Source organism: Carcharhinus amblyrhynchos, chromosome 21, assembly GCF_965287045.1.
Source record: "Carcharhinus amblyrhynchos chromosome 21, sCarAmb.v2.hapA, whole genome shotgun sequence".
NCBI classification, from domain to species: domain Eukaryota; kingdom Metazoa; phylum Chordata; class Chondrichthyes; order Carcharhiniformes; family Carcharhinidae; genus Carcharhinus; species Carcharhinus amblyrhynchos.
This window is the reverse complement of record NC_137344.1, coordinates 5,201,880-5,221,728: the sequence shown is the minus strand read 5'-3', so window position 1 is coordinate 5,221,728 and position 19,849 is coordinate 5,201,880. Positions and strand designations below refer to the sequence as shown.

Sequence of the window (19,849 nt, the reverse complement as noted above, 5' to 3'; positions counted from 1 at the left end):
GAGGAGAACATGCAGACTCCACACACAGTGACCCGAGCTGGGAATTGAACCCAGGTCCTTGGAGCTATGAAGCAGCAGTGCTAACCACTGTGCTACTGTGACGCAGAATATTTCTGAAATGGGAAAAGAATGGAAAATGTTGATGCCCAAAAGGACTAGGGTGTTCTTTGTAAGTCACTGAAAACTAACATGTAGATATAACAAACAGTTATTGTAAGGGGATTTACGTACAGGAGTAAAGAGGTTTTGCTGCTGTTGCATAAAGCCTACTTTGTTTTCGATCTGTTAACCTGGAGTAATGTGTGCAGTTCTGGTCTCCTTACCTAAGAAAGGATATAGTGACCATAGAGTACAACCAAGGTTCACTAGACTCATCCCTGGGCTGGTGGAATTATCCTATGAGGAAAGTTTGAGGACCATGGGTCTATATTCTCTAGAACTTAGCTGTGTGCAAGATTCTTACAGGGCTTGACAGAGTCGATGCAGGAAGGATGTTTGCCCTAGAAGTAGGAACACAGTCTCAGAATAACAGGTGGGCCATTTAGGACCAAGATCAGAAGGAAATCCTTCAGTTAGAGGCTGGTGAATCTTTGGAATTCTCTACGTCAGAGGGCTGCAGCAACTCAGTCATTAAATATGTTCAAAGCAGAGGTCAATAGATTTTGAAATACCATTAAGAACATAAGAAATAGGAGCAGGAGTAGGCCAACTAGCCCCTCGAGCTTGCCCCGCCATTCAATAAGATCATGGCTGATCTGTCGTGGCTCAGTTCCACATTCCCGCCCTCTCCCCATAACCCTTAATCCCCTCTCTTATCAAAAACCCATCAACCCGCGTCTTAAAAATATTTAGCGAGGTAGCCTCCACCACTTCAACGGGCAGAGAATTCCAGAGATTCACCACCCTTTGAGTGAAGAAGTTCCTCCTCAACTCCGTTCTAAACCGCCCCCCCTTTATCTTGAGGCTGTGCCCCCTAGTCCTACTGTCCTTTCTGAGCGGGAAGAGTCTCTCCACCTCTATCCTATCCATCCCATTCATCATCTTATACGTCTCAATGAGATCTCCCCTCATTCTTCTAAACTCTAACGAGTACAAGCCTAATTTATTCAGCCTCTCCTCATAGCTCAACCCCCTCAACTCCGGCATCAGCCTAGTAAACCTCCTCTGCACTCCCTCCAAGGCCAAAATATCCTTGCGTGAGTACGGCGCCCAAAACTGCACGCAGTACTCCAGCTGCGGCCTCACCAATGCCCTATACAGCCGCAACAAGACCTCCCTACTTTTATATTCAATCCCCCTCGCTATGAAGGCCAGCATCCCATTCGCCTTCCTGACCACCTGCTGCACCTGCAGGCTGGGTTTTTGCGACTCATGCACAAGGACCCCGAGGTCCCTCTGCACCGTCGCCTGCTGCAGTTTTTCTCCACGTAAGTAATAATCCTTCCTACCATTATTCCTACCAAAGTGGACCGTTGGCATCAATTGATACATAGAATGGTACAGGAAGATGATGTTGAGCTAGAAGGTCAGCCATGATCAAGTTTTATGATGCAGCATGCTTGGTGGGGGCTGAATGGCCTACTCCTGCTGCTATGTCCCTTTGTTCCTAAAAAGGATATAATTGTGTTTGAAGCAGCTCATAGAATTTCATTCAACTTTTTCCTGGTTGAAAAGTTATCTTATAAAGATACGTTGAACAGATTGGACCTGTACCCAGTGGAGTTTAGAAGAATATGGTGATCTTATTGAAACATATAAGATCCTGAGGGGACTTGATAGGATGGATACTGGGAGGATGTTCCCTCTTGTGAGGAGACCAGAACTAGGGGACACAGTCTAAGAATAGGAGATGCCTCTTTAATGATTGAGGTTAGGAAAATATTTTTTCTGAGACTCTTAGCCTGTAAGAATTCTCTTGATGAGACAGCAATGGAGTCTGGGTCATTGAATTTATTCAAGACTGAGTTAGATTTATCATCGACAAGGGAGCTCTGGGTTATGGGGTAGAGAGGAAAGTGGATTTGAGATCACAGTTCGTCAGCCATGATCCTATCAAATGGCAGAGCAAGTTCAAAGAGTTGAATGGCCTAAGCATGCTCCTAAAACCTATGTTCCTATAGAAGGTTACCTCATCAGAACAAATGCCGTGGGGAAACAAAGAGAATGGAATGGAACCCTTTAGAAGAAGTAGTATTTGAAAAATTGTAGTCAAAGTAACTATTGGGAGTCATTGGATTACATTGAATATTCATTGATAGTGTGTACCCAGAAATGAAGATAGAGGAATTGAGGAAGTGAAGGGAAAAGTCTAGGATGGATAATGTAAAGGTGAGAGAAAGGTGAAAATTGGAAGCAAGGTTAATGAAATCTTCTGGTTGAGGCTGAGAGCAAGAAATGGCACTGATATAGCCAACAATGTGCTGAGGAAAGGAAGGGGGAGAGCGCACACGCATAGTTAGCACCCGTACAGGTACACATAGTCACACCTTTTATTTGGAGGAAATTAGTTAAAGGAGAAGTTGGTCAATGTGAGAACAAGTTCAGTCAGGTGGAGGAGGGTGGCTATAATTGCTACTATCCAACTCATTTCAAACACCGCCTTTACAGGCAAGAAGCAGAAAAATTACTTCTATTTTATCATTCTGGGTTGTGAGGAATCTGATGTATCAATTTCTGTCCCAACCCACCTCCCAAAATTTGTTTCACCTTTGTGTGAAATGTTAAGTCTGTTATGATTTTCATATATTCCACCATTTTGCTTGTTTGCTTTGATAATTTATTTAACTGGAAATACCTTCCAAAAGTTCTTTTTTTTTTAATGCATTTATTAACAAGCTATCTATGCACACACATTGTTGTTTTATTCTTTCATGGCATGTGGATGTTGCTGGCAAGACCAGTATTTGTTGCCCATTCCTTATTGCCCTTGAACTGAAGCTTGCTAGGTTGATTCAGAGGGCGCTTGAGAGTTGACCACATTGCTGTGGGTCTGGATTCACGTATAGGCCAAACCAGGTAAGGACATTTCCTTCCCTTGAAAACAGATAGGTTTTCATGACAATTGTTAATAGCTTCATGGTGACCATTACTGAGACCAACTTTTAATTCCAGATTTATTGGCCGAAATAGTTTGTCCTTATTCGGGGATGGAATTTTCCGATACCACTGAAAGTGAATGGAGTTTTAGCTGGAATGCCACATTTTTCATTCAACTTGCAATGGTTCCTGCTGCAAACAAGACCAGAGAATCCCACCCATTAATTTAATTTAAATTCCACCAGCTGCTGTGGTGAGATTTTATCCCATGTCTCCAGAGCATTGCCCCAAGTCTCTGGATTACTAGTCGAATAACATTAACCATGCCACTGTCGCGCACGCATATGCAGCAATGTGTTATCTTGTATACGCAACACAAGATTAATTTATTTAAAATTAAAATACCAACTCTTTGCACAATTGTGTGCGCTTTTCAGTTGAAAGGTCTGTTTTCACTAACTTCTGTTTATACATTTTTCCTTCATTTCTCCATTTATAATATGTTTGATCGGAATCATCTGTGGATTTGTGTGATTCTGGTGAGTGGTAAATGTAATATACAATCCATTTAGCATTTGTAAGATGTGGGAATGTATTTTTGTCAATATTCCATTCAAAAAGTAAACATTGTTTCTTGATCCTGCGTGTGCATGGAATTATCTGTCCATAATGGCCTGTTATTAAAGGGGCATCGTCATAGAAAAGTATTTGACAAGACAAGTCTCAATTCTGAAATATACAAGGATGTAACTTGTACTGAGAGATTTTATTTGCATGTAACGATAATTGACATTTGAGACATTGCTGTCCCTGTTCTTCTCCCATGATGACGGTTCCCCTTTACATCTTTGCATTTTGGTAAGCATGCAGTTTTTTCCTGAGCGTGTATGCTAACATGATTTTTTAAGGGACTAGAGTGAATTTAGTACAGTAAACAAGTTACAGCTAAGCCATTATCCAGATCAGTATCTAAGTAACACAGTCTCCTGGGATGGATAGGTAAATTTTCTGAGGGTGTTCTCCCTTGGATTACTGAGGCATAAAGGCAACAATTCAAGTTCACATAGTTTGAATCAAACCTACAAAATGTGCATTATATCTTGCATCATATCTTCTGATAAGATAATTTGGAAAATTGCAATACAGTACTTCAATACTGAAACATTAGGTGGATGCCAAATTATAAAGGATTTGAAGAGTCATTCGATAATAATGGAAATAGCCACAGATCACTTGTTGGAATGAGGAAGTTATTATGTTAATAAATGAAGATTTTGCTATTTGTACTATCACTGCCTTATGCAATCTCTAATTATCTCTAATTGAGACTGAGAATTCAAAAGGAATACATCCTAGTTGAAAGTCCAGCACTGTAGATATAAGTAAACTGTCTTCAAAGTTAATTTGGGAAAGTGCAGTTATAAAACATTTTACAACCTGCAATAAAGCCCGCCCTTAGCAACTGTTTAGTCAAACTGCTGATTTAAACATGTTAATTTGACTACTTATTAAATGTCTATTTCATTTTTTTCTTTTTGTTGTATCCATTTGATGCATTTGTAAAAATATACATTATTATAATCGCTGTCAGCTGTTAATGCTATGTCTGTCATGGCAATAGAAAACTTAAAGATTGCAGTGAAACATTCACATTTTATTAGAAAAGAAATAAACATATTAATGTATATTTGCAAAAACTGGATGGGTAACAATTTACTCTTCCTCCTTTCTTTAAATAAATTAACATTTAGCAATATATTCTAAAATATTTGTACAACTCACAATTAGAAATATTAACTTAAAAACAAAAAAGTTTTGCTGTTTTTACTTTCAACAGAAACTCTAAGCATTCAAAGTTACAGCCAAATGCTACATATCTCTACATGGTCCCAGCAATGTCCTATTGCTAAGTTCAGGGAGTATCCCATAATGCAAAAGTGCAGCATTGCCATTTTCCATCAGCTTTCCTGTATACTTGGTGTGCTTGAGATTGATGTAGAGATGCCGGCGTTGGACTGGGGTAAACACAGTAAGAAGTCTCTCAACACCAGGTTAGAGTCCAACCAGTTTATTTGATAGTAATCTCACAAGCTTTCGGAAACGGTGTTCCTTTGTCAGGTGTGTGGAAGGTTCTCTGATCAGAACCTTCCACACACCTGACAAAGGAACACCATTTCCAAAAGCTTGTGAGATTACTATCAAATAAACTGGTTGGACTCTAACCTGGTGTTGAGAGACTTCTTACTGTGCTTGAGATTGCCAGTTGGTGTTAAATTGTTGGCAGTTTTGGAATATGGACCTGCACCCATTTAAAAAATAGGTTGAGACTGACCAGACTCATTTCATTACAGCCAGCAGACAGAGGACTCTTTCATCCCAACAATCTGATCTCTATTTGATGCCGGGTCTCAGAGGTAAAAGGATAGTTTTACCCACAGTGCCACCCAGTTCCCTACTGAACTCTTTCTAAGTCCTGTATTTTCCCATATGTTGAATTTCCAATCAGATATTATATGATGCATCCTCTGAACTTTTCTCTGAGGTAATCTTTAATAGTTTTTTCTCCATTGAAAATACTCCATCTCTGCTACACAGTGCAACTAATTTACAGAGATGAATTCTGATGCCAGTGTTATAAAAACAGTGGATCTTGAAGCTTAATTGAAATAATAAATCAAGTAGTGTTGGGCATAGAAATAATTTGAGCTATTTGTTTTATAATGTTGAGACAGTTTAATTACTGCAATGATAAAAGTGTTGGACTCTCAACTAGGGGATTATGGCCCAGTCTTGACTGACATTTGTAACCTCAAGAACACAATTACCAATGTTACATCATCTGTTGTAGAGGAAGGGTAGGGTCAAAATTGGTCTAAGTTTTCTTGCATCACTTAAAATGCTCCTTCTCTATGGAACGAAATTGAAGGTGTGTGGGGAATTTACCAAATCAGTAGTGATAGTTTGTAAATATTTTCACCGCTGACTGTATCCAATAAATAGCAAGTGATTAACACTTAATAAACTTAGGAATTATATGTGTCTAATGATGATGCATAACAATTACACAAAAATATTACTCGTCCCTGTCAGTAAATATCAATTACAAAAATGAAGTTAATGCTCGTTGTGGATTTCACAGAATAGATTCCCAAGCCATTTATACCTGGAAGTGCTTACGTAGCTGCAATATCATTAGGATAGAAATTTAAACAGAATTTAGTCTGTTATTCTTAAATCCATATGAGCCTTCAACACAGATGTCAAAATCTTGTGTTTAATGTTTTTATGATTCTGAAGCATTGCAAGCCAGGCTTTTTCTAAATTGACCACTTGCATTTCTATCCATTCATCCCATGGAAACATAAAATTCCAAAGGACACAATCACATCTGTACACTGGGAATCCCTCATGTAGTAGTTACCAAGAAATTAGGGAAAGTGTATTTCCCTCCCAAGAGTTCTGTTTGTAGATGCACCGTATTGTGTACTGACTGACTTGACCAGGAATGCCTGGTTTCAGTTCCTTGACAAAAGTATCTTTGGAGTTGTCGCTGATGTTTCTCGGTATTTACTTTTTGATATTTCTTCATAAAGAATGCCATTTTGGTGAAGTACTGAAGGGCAGACGCTGGTTAAATCTTACCCCAACCTTCAAAAGAAATATAGCAATGGAGGGGAGTTAGGAATGGAAAAAAAGACTATACATCTTGGTAGAATCTCTTTTTAGATCCAAGGAATAACCTTGGTAGAATGGTTCCTTTTACATTAAGAAAGTGTGGTGATTTCTTTACATGGAACTCTATATTTGCATGCTTTTAAAAGAATAGATTGGGTAGTTTCAGAAAATGTAAATTTCCGTCATCGTATGTTTTGGAAAACCTTTTGGAATCCAAATAAAATTCAACTTTTAGGGAGCAAAATAATTTAATTTTCATAATACTTTTTATAGCTTTCTTCTGCATGATCCTATTTGGTTTAATCTTTATAAACATATCATGTGGAACAGGATAATTGTTTGAACCTGTTTTTCTTTCTCCTCTCTCTAATGCTCCTCATGTAGGAGTAGACCAAAAGCCTATTGTCTTGCTGATAGTGATGAGGAGTCTTCAAGTGCCGGTTCTTCAGATGAAGAAGATGCACAGGATGTGCTGGGAGGAGACAAGGCTTTAGCAGCAGCAGCAGAAGGGTATGAACATTTTATTGTACATTGTAAAGTAACTTAAATGTGCATTAATTGATCTATGTTTTTGTCACTCGCATAGAATAGGCTTATCTTTATGCTAATTGTTTATGTTCCAAATTGATTCTAATTTTAAAACAATAGAATGTCCATTTTGTAATTATTGCATTGGCAATCATTAACAAGGGGGGGGGAAAGGGAGTATTGGATGGCTGTGCAGCATGCCTTTTTAATGGTGGTTAAAATGGTAGGTCAATTGAGACTGAGAATAATAAAATCACTGAACATTTCGATAACATTTAACCAGATATTAGAAATGCTCAATCCTAGTATATCTCTTGTAGAGTGAACTCTACCCACCGTATAATCTGTTTTATTAATCCAGTTGCTCTGAAAGAATTGCTGATTTGCCATAAATTACATGCGAGAGATTTGTGGTACTCTGAGATATTAGATAGCTTTCAAATAATTTTGCACATCTTGTTTAATTGCATTTACTTTCTCTTCTCCTTGCCCTATGGATTGCTTCCAGCTGAGATTAAAAGTTGGCAACCTGGTCTGCAGCTCAATAAATGGTGCTGATAGTGCACCACCAGGACACACTTCCTCTACCCCACCCTGCACACACATATTTGATGGAAGTGAGAAAGTTTTATGTGAAACATTTAAGCAACAAACCCTGCCTTTCCAAAACAGTGTATGCTTTCTGTCTATCATACAATATGTAATAAGATCCTGGATAAAATGTTTAGGTTTCTGATGACAGTAAGATGTTCTACTCTAATGTGGATCATGGCAGCATCGTATTTCCCTTTAATAAAGTTGATTATGCTTGCAGAAATATAGATGAAGGTACACCTGCCTTCTCATTATAGGACTGAAGAGGGCTGTAATAGTTTACACTCCACAGAACCAATCAGTTCTGCTACATTTCCAAATCCTGCTGCAAGGTGTAAATTTTATTTTACTAATTTTGAGAATGTAACTCTTGACTATTCTAGTTTGTGTGAGTTAAAGACATACAAGAATATAAACATTCAAAAGTTAAAAGTTTGAAAAGTTTACTTATTAGTCACAAATTAGGTTTACACTATCACTGCAATTAAGTTCCTGTGAAATTCCCCTAGTTGCCTCTGGTCAATGCGCCTAACTAGCATGTCTTTCAGAATATGGGAAGAAACTGGAGCACCCGGAGGAAACCCATGCAGACACAGTGAAAACATGCAGACTCCACACAGACAGTGACCCAAACTGGGATTTGAACCCAGGTTCCTGGTGCTGTGAAACAGCAGTGCTAACCACTTGCTACCATGCTGCCCCATGGCAAGCATGCATGATTTCCATTCTTGGTGTATTTAATTTGCTTTTTCAACATGATTCCACACCATCAGTAATCCATCAACACAAATGAATTTCAGAATTGATGTTTGAAGATGCCATGAATATTCAATGTATGGGAAAACTGTTTATTTAGAAATATCCATTACCATGGAATTAAACAAAATGGCAATTAGCAGAATGCTCAGTGATAAGAAATGAACTATTTTCTGCACGCAGGTATGTGGGAGGACATCGACCAAGCAAAATAATGAGACTTGTGGATAAAATTACAAAGTCAAAGTATTTCCAGAAAGCCACAGAAACAGAATTTATTAAGAAGAAAATTGAAGAGGTCTCAAATACACCACTGCTGTTAACAGTTGAGGTTCAGGAGTGTAAAGGAACACTAGCTGTGAATATTCCACCACCACCTACTGACAGAATATGGTAAGGGAAAGCTCACTTATAAATTTCAATGGAATTGCACTCAGGTGCTACAAGGCAATTTTATAGCTGGTCACCCATGATCTGGACGAGGGAACCGAGTGTATGGTGTTGAAATTTGCTGATGACGCCAAGATTGTTGGAACGGCAAATTGCGCGGAGGGTGTGGAGAGTCTGCAGAAGGATCTAGATAGGCTGGGCGAATGGGCCAGGAAATGGCAAATGGAATTTCATGTTGGCAAGTGCGAGGTGGTCCACTTTGGTAGGAATAATGGTAGGAAGGACTATTACTTACGGGGTGAAAAACTGCAGCAGGCAACGGTGCAGAGGGACCTCGGGGTCCTTGTGCATGAGTCGCAAAAACCCAGCCTGCAGGTGTAGCAGGTGGTCAGGAAGGCTAATGGGATGCTGGCCTTCATAGCGAGGGGGATTGAATGTAAAAGTAGGGAGGTCTTGCTGCAGCTGTATAGGGCATTGGTGAGGCCTCAGCTGGAGTACTGCGTGCAGTTTTGGTCGCCGTATTTACGCAAGGATATTTTGGCCTTGGAGGGAGTGCAGAGGAGGTTTACTAGGCTGATTCCAGAGTTGAGGGGGTTGAGCTATGAGGAGAGGCTGAATAAACTAGGCTTGTACTCGTTAGAGTTTAGAAGAATGAGGGGAGATCTTATTGAGACGTATAAGATGATGAATGGGATGGATAGGATAGAGGTGGAGAGAATCTTCCCGCTCAGAAAGGACAGTAGGACTAGGGGGCACAGCCTCAAGATAAAGGGGGGGGCGGTTTAGAACGGAGTTGAGGAGGAACTTCTTCACTCAAAGGGTGGTGAATCTCTGGAATTCTCTGCCCGTTGAAGTGGTGGAGGCTGCCTCGCTAAATATTTTTAAGACGCGGGTTGATGGGTTTTTGATAAGTGAGGGGATTAAGGGTTATGGGGAGAGGGCGGGAATGTGGAACTGAGACACGACAGATCAGCCATGATCTTATTGAATGGCAGGCTGGATGGCCTATCCAGCTCCTATTTCTTATGTTCACCCATTACTGCAATAACTCTAAAAAGTGACATATTATGCATTTTTGAAGTGATGAGATTGCTAAATATATAAGAAAATATAGATTGGCTTTCTCCATTAACTGTCTTAGAATGTGGGACTTTGTTCATTTGTGACATTCCAATCCTTTGTTGTTTAATATAACTTTATATCCAGGCTGGAATTTGTCTTATTGGCATTCCAAACTGGAATGCTGCTGTTTGAGGGAAGGAAATGCAGTGCAGCTTTTATTTATTCATTCATGGGGAATAGATGTTGCTGGCAAGGCCAGCATTTCTTGTTCACCCTGAATTACCTTTGAGAAGATGGGAGTGAGCCGTCTCCCCACTTTGAACCATTGTCACAGTTTTTGATCCAATGGATTGACTTGGTCTTTCATTTGAGAGAGCAGTTAAGAGTGGGCCTGGAATCACAAAGGTCTTGTTATCAAATACACAAAGCAATTCAGGAAAGCAAATGATATGTTGTGACAGATCAAGGGAAGCAAGGGATAGGGCAAGAATGTGGAGGTGCGTAGAAGATCAGCCATGACAGAGCCGGTTCAAGGAACTGAATGGCCCACATCCCCTCTTTCTTTTATTTACATATTTCAGATACTGATGGTGGAGGCGGGGAACAGATATTGATACCATAGTGGGGGAGTACAGACATCAGTATCGTGGGAGGCAGGGGTGCAGATACTGGTTATGCAGGAGAAGGTTTGCAGATGCTGGCATCGTGTTTGAGGGGAGGAATTACGGATGCTGGCATTGTGGGGGAGATGTGCCTGCATCCTGGTGGGGGGAGGTTTGCAGATGCGACGTCCGGGGGGAGGAGGTTTGCAGATGCGACGTCCGGGGGGAGGAGGTTTGCAGATGCGACGTCCTGGGGGAGGAGGTTTGCAGATGCGACGTCCTGGGGGAGGAGGTTTGCAGATGCGACGTCCTGGGGGAGGAGGTTTGCAGATGCGACGTCCTGGGGGAGGATTTTGTTATCGATGATCAGATAAACTTGCAAACCAAGTGTCTGTTTAACTTGAACCTTTATCAGTATGTTAGCTGAAGTACATTTTCTCTTTATTAATCATTGTTGTGTCCTATTGCTTCTCTGTGGATTTAAGTTTCCGTAATGCTGATAAATCAATCAGCTGGTTTATTATTTTGATTTAAATGTCCTGAAGTTGACTGATGAGATCTTTAATTCTTGTTCAAAGGTATGGTTTCCGAATGCCACCACACCTAGAGTTAAAAGCACGACCCAAACTGGGTGAGCGGGAAGTTACTTTTGCACATGTTACTGACTGGATAGAAAAGAAACTTGAACAAGAGTTCCAGGTAAGAAACTTATTTAGCATACCTGAAAACTTCACTGCTGTTCCATTCTTCTTTCTAGCCCTCTTCCCTTATGCATTCTCCCTGTTAAATAATGTCATTATGACATAGAACAAGGCCATTCAGCCTATCAAGTGCATGCCATTTCCCTTTTGGAGAATCGAGTTGGTCCCACTCCTCTGCTCTATCCCCATGGCCTACAATTTTTTTTGTTCAAGGTCCTTTTGTTTTTTGTTCCTTTTTGAATTTTGTTCAAATTCCTCAGCAATTTCCTTTTGAAATCATTCACAGCTCTGCTCCACCATGCTCATAGGCAACAACTTCCAGGTTTTTACCACTCATTGCCTGTAAAAGCTCTTCACGCTCCCTGTGTTATGATGGCCATGGGGAATTGTCAATAAATTTCTCCATGGCCTTGTAGAATACAAGCTCCCCTATGAGGCGAGTCAAGGCTCGCCCAATAGGGAAGGAGCGGCAGGTGTTTAAACCAGCTGGCTTTACTCAGGCCCAGTAAGAAGTCTGACATCACCAGGTTTAAGTCCAACCAATTTATTTGATAGTAAACGCACAAGCTTCCGAGGTTTCCCTCTTCGTCAGGTGAATGGAGAGTACTGGCCTCAGACAGAGCATATAACAGCACAGACAGTTTACAGATCAGGCCGGCAGTTGAAGGACTCCAGAGCTGACCTGTGCTCTGTAGCCGCCCAGCAACACTTTGAGCACGTTGTAAATAAAGGATGATGGTGACAGAAGACTGGCCTCAAAGATTATTCCTGGCTCTGTTCTGACTTTCACCCGCAATTTAGAGGTTTCCCTGTCCCCTACCAAAAGCCAGATTTCTCAGCAGAAGTGACGGCCCACATGGTAATACACAAGGAAGTACTTTTATATGGAAAGTATTGTTAGCTATTCTCCTTTACGCCATAGAACATTTTCTTTAGTTGATGTTGAAATATGTCATGTACACATACACTGGAGTATTTCTAATTTAGATAAGATGTTACAGATTTTCATCCAAAAGTATAGTTTTGAGTACTGCACTAAATCTAGTGGTTGAGCTTCATCTATTCTTTACTGGTTATTTTTGATGTGACTTGGTGGTATTCACCAGCACAGGGTGTGGAAGAATGCCTGGAATTTGTTTTTAAACTTAAGTAAATTATTGTTTCTAACATTCTTCACAAGTTGTAAGTGTTTTACTTCTAACAATAACAGTTCCTTTTGTTTATAATGCAAGTAAAACTTGATGGAGGCTGCAAACATAGAAAACAGAAGCACAAGTAGACCATTCAACCCCTCAAGCCTGTTTTGCCATTCAAAATGAACATAACTGATATGGTCTCAACACCAAATTCCTGCACAGTCTAGAAACCTATCTCTTTCCTGAAATGTGTTTAGTGATTAAACCTCCACAGTCCTCTATGGTAGGGAGTTCCACAGGTTTGCCATCCTCTGAGTGAAGATGCTCATCTTAGTCCTAAATGGCCTACCTTATATCCTGCCCTTACTCATTCTCCCTGCCTCCACAGCCAGAGAAAACAACATCCCCTGTATCCAGTTTGTCCAGCCATCTAAGAATCTTATGTTTCAATTAGATGCCCTCTGATTCTTGGAAATTCCAGTTGACTCAATCTCCCCTCATACAATAATTCTGCCATCCAAGGAAACAGTTTGGTAAACTTTCACTGCACTCCCTCAATGACGAGTATATCCTTTATTGGATAAGGAGACAAAAACTGCATAGAATATCCAGATGTGGTTTCATCAAGGCCCTGTACAGCTGCTATAAGCCATCCTTGCTCCTGTACTCAAATCCTCTTACAGTGAAGGCCAACATACCATTGCCTTTCTAAGCACTTGCTCTATTGGCATGCTTGCTTTCATGACTGGTGTATTAGGACACCCAGGTTCCTTTGTATTTCAGCATTTCCCAATCTATTACCATTTAAGTCATACTGTGCCATTCTGCTTCTTTATCTGAAATGGATAATTTCACATTTGTCTACATTATATTGCATCTGCCATGTTTTTTTTCTCACTCACTCAACTTGTCTAAATCACCTTGAATCCTCTTAACGTTCTCCTCGCCACTCGCATTCCCACCAAGTTTTGTGTTATCAACAAACTTGTAAATATTGCATTTGATTTCCTCATCCAAATTATTGATGTACATTGTGAATAGCTGGAGCCAAACACTGATCCCTGTGAGTCCGCACAAGTCACTGCCTGTCATTTTGAAAAGGATCCATTTATTCCTACTCTGTTCCCTGTCTGCTAATCAACGTTCCATCCATGCTAATATTATATTATCCACAATCCCATACTCTCTTAATTTTCCACACCAACCTCTTATGTGGGACTTTCTGAAAATATTTCTGAAAATTCAAATCTATCACATCCATTGGTCGACTCTTATCTATTCTGCCGACTACGTCCTCAAAAACCTCCAGTAGGTTTGCAAACATAAATCCTTGTTGACTTTGTCTTATCCCATTGATGGTTTCTAAGTGTCCTGTTATTGCATCCTTTATGGAACATAGAACATTACAGCACAGTACAGGCCCTTTGGCCCTCGATGTTGCGCCGACCAGTGGAACCAATCTAATGACCCTCTAACTTAAACTATTCCAATGCTATCCATATGCCTATCCATATGCCTATCCACTGACCGTTTGAATGCCCTTAAAGTTGGCGAGTTCACAACTGCTGCAGGCAGGGCATTCCACGACCTTACTACCCTCTGAGTAAAGAACCTACCTCTGACATCCGTCCTATAATTACCACCCCTTAATTTAAAGCTATGTCCCCTTGTGTCAGCCATCTCCATCCGAGGTAAAAGGCTCTCACTGTCCACCCTATCCAATCCATTGATCATCTTGTATGCCTCAATCAGGTCACCTCGTAACCTTCTTCTCGCCAATGAAAATAACCTCAAGTCCCTCAGTTTTTAGTCATAAGACCTTCCCACCATACCAGGCAACATCCTGGTAAACCTCCTCTGCACCCTTTCCAATGCCTCCACATTTTTCTTATAATGCGGCAACCAGAACTGTACACAATACTCCAAGTGCGGCCGCACCAGAGTTTTGTACAGTTGTAACATAACCTCGCGGCTCTGGACTCCAGCATTTTCTCGACTACTGATGTTAGGTTAAACAGTCTGTAATTCCCTACTTTCTCCCTTTTTTTAAAAATAATGCCGTTTGCCCTCCTACAATGTGCTGCCACTGTTCTAGAAGCTACAGGACTGCGGAAGATGAGAACCAACACATCTACTATTTCCATAGCTGCCACCTTTCATACCCTGGGATGAAGATTATCAGGCCCTGGGGATTTATTGGCTTTCATTCCCATTAATTTCACCAGCACTATTTTTAGTAATACTAATTTCCTTCACTTCCTCCTCCTCCTCAGTTGACCCTTGATTCCTTAGCGTTTCTGGGAATTCATTTGCGTCTTCCACCATGAAAACAGAACTGAAGTAGTTGTTTGCTTTTTCTACCATTTCCTTGTTCTTTATTATAAATTCTCTTGTTTTGGACTGTAGGGGACCTACATTTGTCTTCACTGCTCTATTTTGTTTACCTCATGCTTTTCTGTTACTTGCAAGTTTACTCTCGTACTCAGCTTTGCTTTTCTTGGTGCGCTCTTGCTCCAGAAAGGAACATATAACTGTAGCAATGCATACACTCATACCTAAAAAAAATTATCTCTACACACTCCAGGAATGCATCTACCATGATATTGCTGCTAATTTGATTTGTTCAATCTATATGTAGATTAAAGTCACCTATGATTACTGTAGCAGCCTTGTTACACGCATCTCTAATTTCCTGTTTAATGCCACCCGTCTACCTTACTACTACTGTTTTGGAGGCCTCTGGACAACTCCCACTAATGTTTTACATCCCTTGTTGCTTCTTAGTTCCCTCAGACTAATTCTACATTGAGATTTTCTGAGCCAGTATCCTCTTTTACTGTTGCACTGATTTCATTAACAATACCACTCTACCTCCTTTTCCTTTGTACCTACCTAAATATTGAGTATCCTTGGATATTCAACTTCCAGCCATGTCTTATTGTAGCCGTTTATACCAATTTTTGCTGTTAATTTGACTACCTGTTGCAATTGCACCTTCGTTCAGGTATAGTGTCTTTCAAATTGTCTCTTTAACATTTTCACAGTTTTCTGTACTATGACCTTTTAACCGTTAGCCCTAGTTTCTTCTGCCTTCCACATTTCATTAAGGTAACATTGGATCATTTTAAACGTACGTAGCACTGCGATGGACATGAGAGCTTTAATAGAATTCTAATAGTTAAATTTCTACTTGAATTTTGCAGAAAATATTTGTTATGCCAAATATGGATGATGTGTATGTTCCAATAATGCATTCTGCCATGGACCCACGTTCATCCACAGTGTGGCCTTTAAGGGAGACACCGACAGAAGTTGCTGAACGACTGTGATGTACGAAAGTTTTATGTTTACAGTATTATGAAGTTGCTGTTCATGTGCTTTCAGCTGTACCATCTGTCTTTTGGACCATTTGTGCCACTATCCTTTCCAGGAATACTTGCAATTTGTTGTACTCAGTATGTGCAGTTTGCTGAGTGTATGTCTCTCTCTTTCTCTCTTTATGCATATTGTTAACAGCTAATGTTGTTATAACCCATTTATCGCCTAGGTCATTCCAAGAAAATAAAAGCCCAGATATGTATAGAGAGACTATATGTAATTGTACTTGTAAATGACTTGTTTGCCCTGAAATGCTTCAGTTTAGTCAGGTTCTCATAGGTCTGAGAGAAGATTTCCAGATCCATGTAATTGTATGGTTGCCTAAGACAACCTTGATGCAGAATTGATGCATGATTGCCTTGTTGGGTCTGAGTATTTATAAAGTACAGTATAATGCATCACTAAAATGACAAAGCTGGTCTATAATTGCTAATTTTATGTAAGTTGCTATTGGATACTTGCAGCTCATTGCTTTGTGGTGATTTATGATTAGAAGTGTATTTGCAACTGCATCCTCTTTTATTGACTGGGTTCTGCTGACAGTCTGCACACAAAGTCTGGTAAGTTTGCATCTGCAATCAAGATCAATGTTGTTCCCTTTATATCTGGATGGTAATTTATAAATTATGTGGTAAGTTACTTTTGTACAACTTACGTTTTTACCGTTCGTTGGATGCACATTATAAATGGACACATCCTTTTTGCCCAAATTCAGGAGTAAAATAGCTGCACAAGATACTTTTTCAACTCTTTGACATCTCCCTATTAGTTCACATGATCGAAGATAACATGATCAACCAGCTCCTGAAGTAATCCACTTTCACGTGGTGTCTGTGCAAGAGAGAGGAATTATAGGATAATGTGACAACCACTGTGATAAATAATATAAAAGTATATTTTTCAAGTTTTACATTTATGGTTTATAAAAAGTGTTACAATTCCTTAAAAATATTATACTGTATAGGACAGTGCTATTATCCACTGCAGATTACATTTCTATGATCTAGCAGTGATAACAGAAACTCAATCCTTAGATTTATTTAGTTAAGAGTGCTCCACATAATAGTGGATAGGTATATTTAAGAGCAAGGTACTTACTTCTAGTTGGGTCTTTTTTCTCCCTCATCATTCTAGTGCATAGTAGAAACATCTCAACGGAGACAAGTCCCTCATAAATGTAAACTGAGTCAGAATTTTCAAATCTAAGTGAGCAGGTTAAGTAATAATCAGACCACTTAATCCAATTTTTCTGATACTAGTTTTTTTTTAAAAAGCTCACAACTTTTATAGCATTGTTAGGACTTGTGAAAGGTGTTCCTCACTGACAGCAATTGGCCAGTCACAACTATAACCAATGACAATGGATCTCCTGTTCACTTTTAAAGGTTATGTGGTTGACAAAATAAGACCAAACGACATGAGGCTCTTGCTGCTTCTGTAATTGAGAAGGCACTTTCCTTTCAAATTCCACTTGTTAACATTTTATATGTTCTCATTAAAAACGTTAACTTTTCTTAATTACTGGAAATTACTGAAACTACGGTGAAGAATCCTGATAGCATTTTTCTGAATGAAGGGGAAGCTATAAAAATGTTGCATAAGGAAATCTGTCATGTAGGCCAACTCAAAGTGTCACATTTGTTTTAAAACCAGATTTTCTCTAGTTCCCCTACAGTGAGAAAATGGGTGTCCATCCCGAGCCTTTGTTTTGTATGTGATGCTTCTATATAAGGTCTGCAGAAATGTCAATGTTACTTGTACTTCAGTGCCACTGTGCTCTTGGTTATTATAATTTGTCTTGGCTTTTCAGTATATTTTTTCTCCATGTATTTCTTGAGCCATAAGTTTCCCCACAGCAGACATTCAACTTGTGCATAAATTGCCATTCACTACATGAATTGCAAATAGAAAATGAAGACTACAGTGTGAAGGATTTAACAAATTGTCTTTCAAGATGAAGTTTATATGAGAAAGCTGATGATGATTTGCAGAATGTTTAATTAAAGCTAAGTAATATATTTTAAGATGTGTATAAAGTTGTATTTTTAATTTTATACATTTGTTTTAATTTAGGCCTGTAGGCACAATATTGTATTTTGTTTCAATCTAATACTAGGGATGCGAAGGCCACAACACAATTTGACTGCATTCCAGTCTTAACCCACATTCTTGCTATTCTGTACTTAACTTTCCATGGGCAATATTTGCCGATTGGAAAAAAAGTTTTTGCATGTCTTGTTGTAGTCAGGCCCTTTGTGTGACCTGAATTAAGTGTGCAATAATGAATTATGAGTCCATGGACTAAATGCACTATATATAATCCAAATTAAATAAAGATTCTTATAAATTGTCATATTGTACTTCACATAATCAAATTAACATTGTGAAGGACTGGCTTGCTATGTTTTATTTAATAAATTCTTCAGTCTAGCAACTTGTGTGGTTTGTTATTCTTTGGGCAACTGTCACCAAGCTAAATAGTACTATAATTACTCGTGCCAAAATAGTAGCCATTACTACTTGGAATTGCTAAACCACGTATTCTGAAGATTAAGATAATACATATCCAGATAGTAAAGAATTCCAAGTTCTGATCTCCATCTATTTTCAATTTCAGTATTTTCATCTCTTGATGAAGTAGCTCACTTATGCTATGATGTTGTTTCATGGATGCTGACAACTCTGATTGTTAACAGCTTTTTAACCTGTGAACTGAGCATTTGGTCAGTTATTCTGGGAGGCAGGAGGGCTAAACAGATCAAAAAGAGAAAAATCAAATCAAGTTGTCTTGATGTAGAGATATACCTTATTGTAGCATATTTATACGAGGGGTTAATTTAGTCTGTTGGCTGGACAGCTAGTTAGTGATGCAGAGTGATACCGGCAGCATGGGTTCAAATGCCATACTGGCTGAGGTCATTTGTGAAGACCCATCTTCTTCAGACTTGCTCCTTGCCTCATGTGTGGTGATCCTCAGGTTAAATTATCACATCAGCAACCCCCACCACTGGTTTACTTTAGTAACAAATACTTCAATTTGCCCATCAAGTCTACATCAACTCCTCACAACTATCCAGTTAATCCCACTCCATTGCTTTTCCCACATCCCTGCAATTTTCCCCCAAGTATTTTAGCAACCTTCAAAAGAAGGTTGGTTTTGTATCTGTATCCAGCACTGTGCCAACCAATGCATTAAAAATCCTATTATGTGCTCATTGTATGAAAGTTGCTCCTTGTACCTTGTTGATTCTTTTGCCTATCACTTTAAATCTGTGCTACTGATTTTTTAGACCTAAGTTTTCTCAAGTGGTCCTGTAGGGGGTGCAGTGATGTGCACTTTGGTCCCTTGCTCTGATGATGTATTGAGCAGGTGTCAAGGTGTTACCATGACATTTGGTACTTGTTCTGCTGATGGAACAAGATGTTGTTATGACAAAGTTGTTTGTGTTCTAGGCCTTTTCTCAGCAGCAGAATTAAGATTACCCAACCCTCTCTACATCTGGAGTTGAAGTTGCTGAGCAAGATCAGTTTGTTGCCTGTTGGGATTCAAGCCTAAGGATGTTTTGAGGCTGAAGTAAAATTCCTCTTTAGACTTGTTTTGCTTATGAGTCTAGATTTTTAATTGGTAACAGAATATAAGTATTGACAGCTGGGCTAGCATTTAGTACTCATCCCTCATCACCCTTGAGGTGGTAGTAAGCTGCCACCTTGAACCACTGCAGTCTGTGATGTAGGCACAAATGATGCAGTCATGGAATTCCAAGATTTTGGCCCTTCCAGCATGTATGACTTAAAGGGGGAAACTTCCTTAGTCCTTTTAGATGGTAGAGATCACTGATTTGGATGGAATATACTGCTTAATACTGCTACCTCACAGCAACAGGGACCCAGCTTAAAAATATTACAAAGAACAGCACAGGCCCTCCAGCCCAACAAGCCCATGCTGCCATTTCAACATTGAGTCCCCTCCTCTCCACCCATGACCCTTGTC

The 19,849-nt window shown here is 39.6% G+C and overlaps 1 protein-coding gene across 4 annotated transcripts in view; it reads left to right on the top strand.

Annotated features, from left to right (window-relative positions):
* tex2 (testis expressed 2) overlaps window positions 1-17,882 on the top strand; it is a 153,579-nt gene extending 135,697 nt beyond the window's left edge. For 3 of the 4 annotated variants that reach the window (XM_080209347.1, XM_080209346.1, XM_080209348.1), the window contains 4 exons: window positions 7,096-7,221; window positions 8,773-8,982; window positions 11,222-11,342; window positions 15,684-17,882. In XM_080209347.1, coding sequence (XP_080065473.1) covers window positions 7,096-7,221; window positions 8,773-8,982; window positions 11,222-11,342; window positions 15,684-15,809 — 583 coding nt within the window. In that variant the 3' untranslated portion in view covers window positions 15,810-17,882. The remainder of the gene's footprint in view (window positions 1-7,095; window positions 7,222-8,772; window positions 8,983-11,221; window positions 11,343-15,683) is intronic. The other variant, XM_080209349.1, reaches the window with a different exon arrangement.
* The last annotated feature ends 1,967 nt before the right edge of the window (window positions 17,883-19,849 follow it).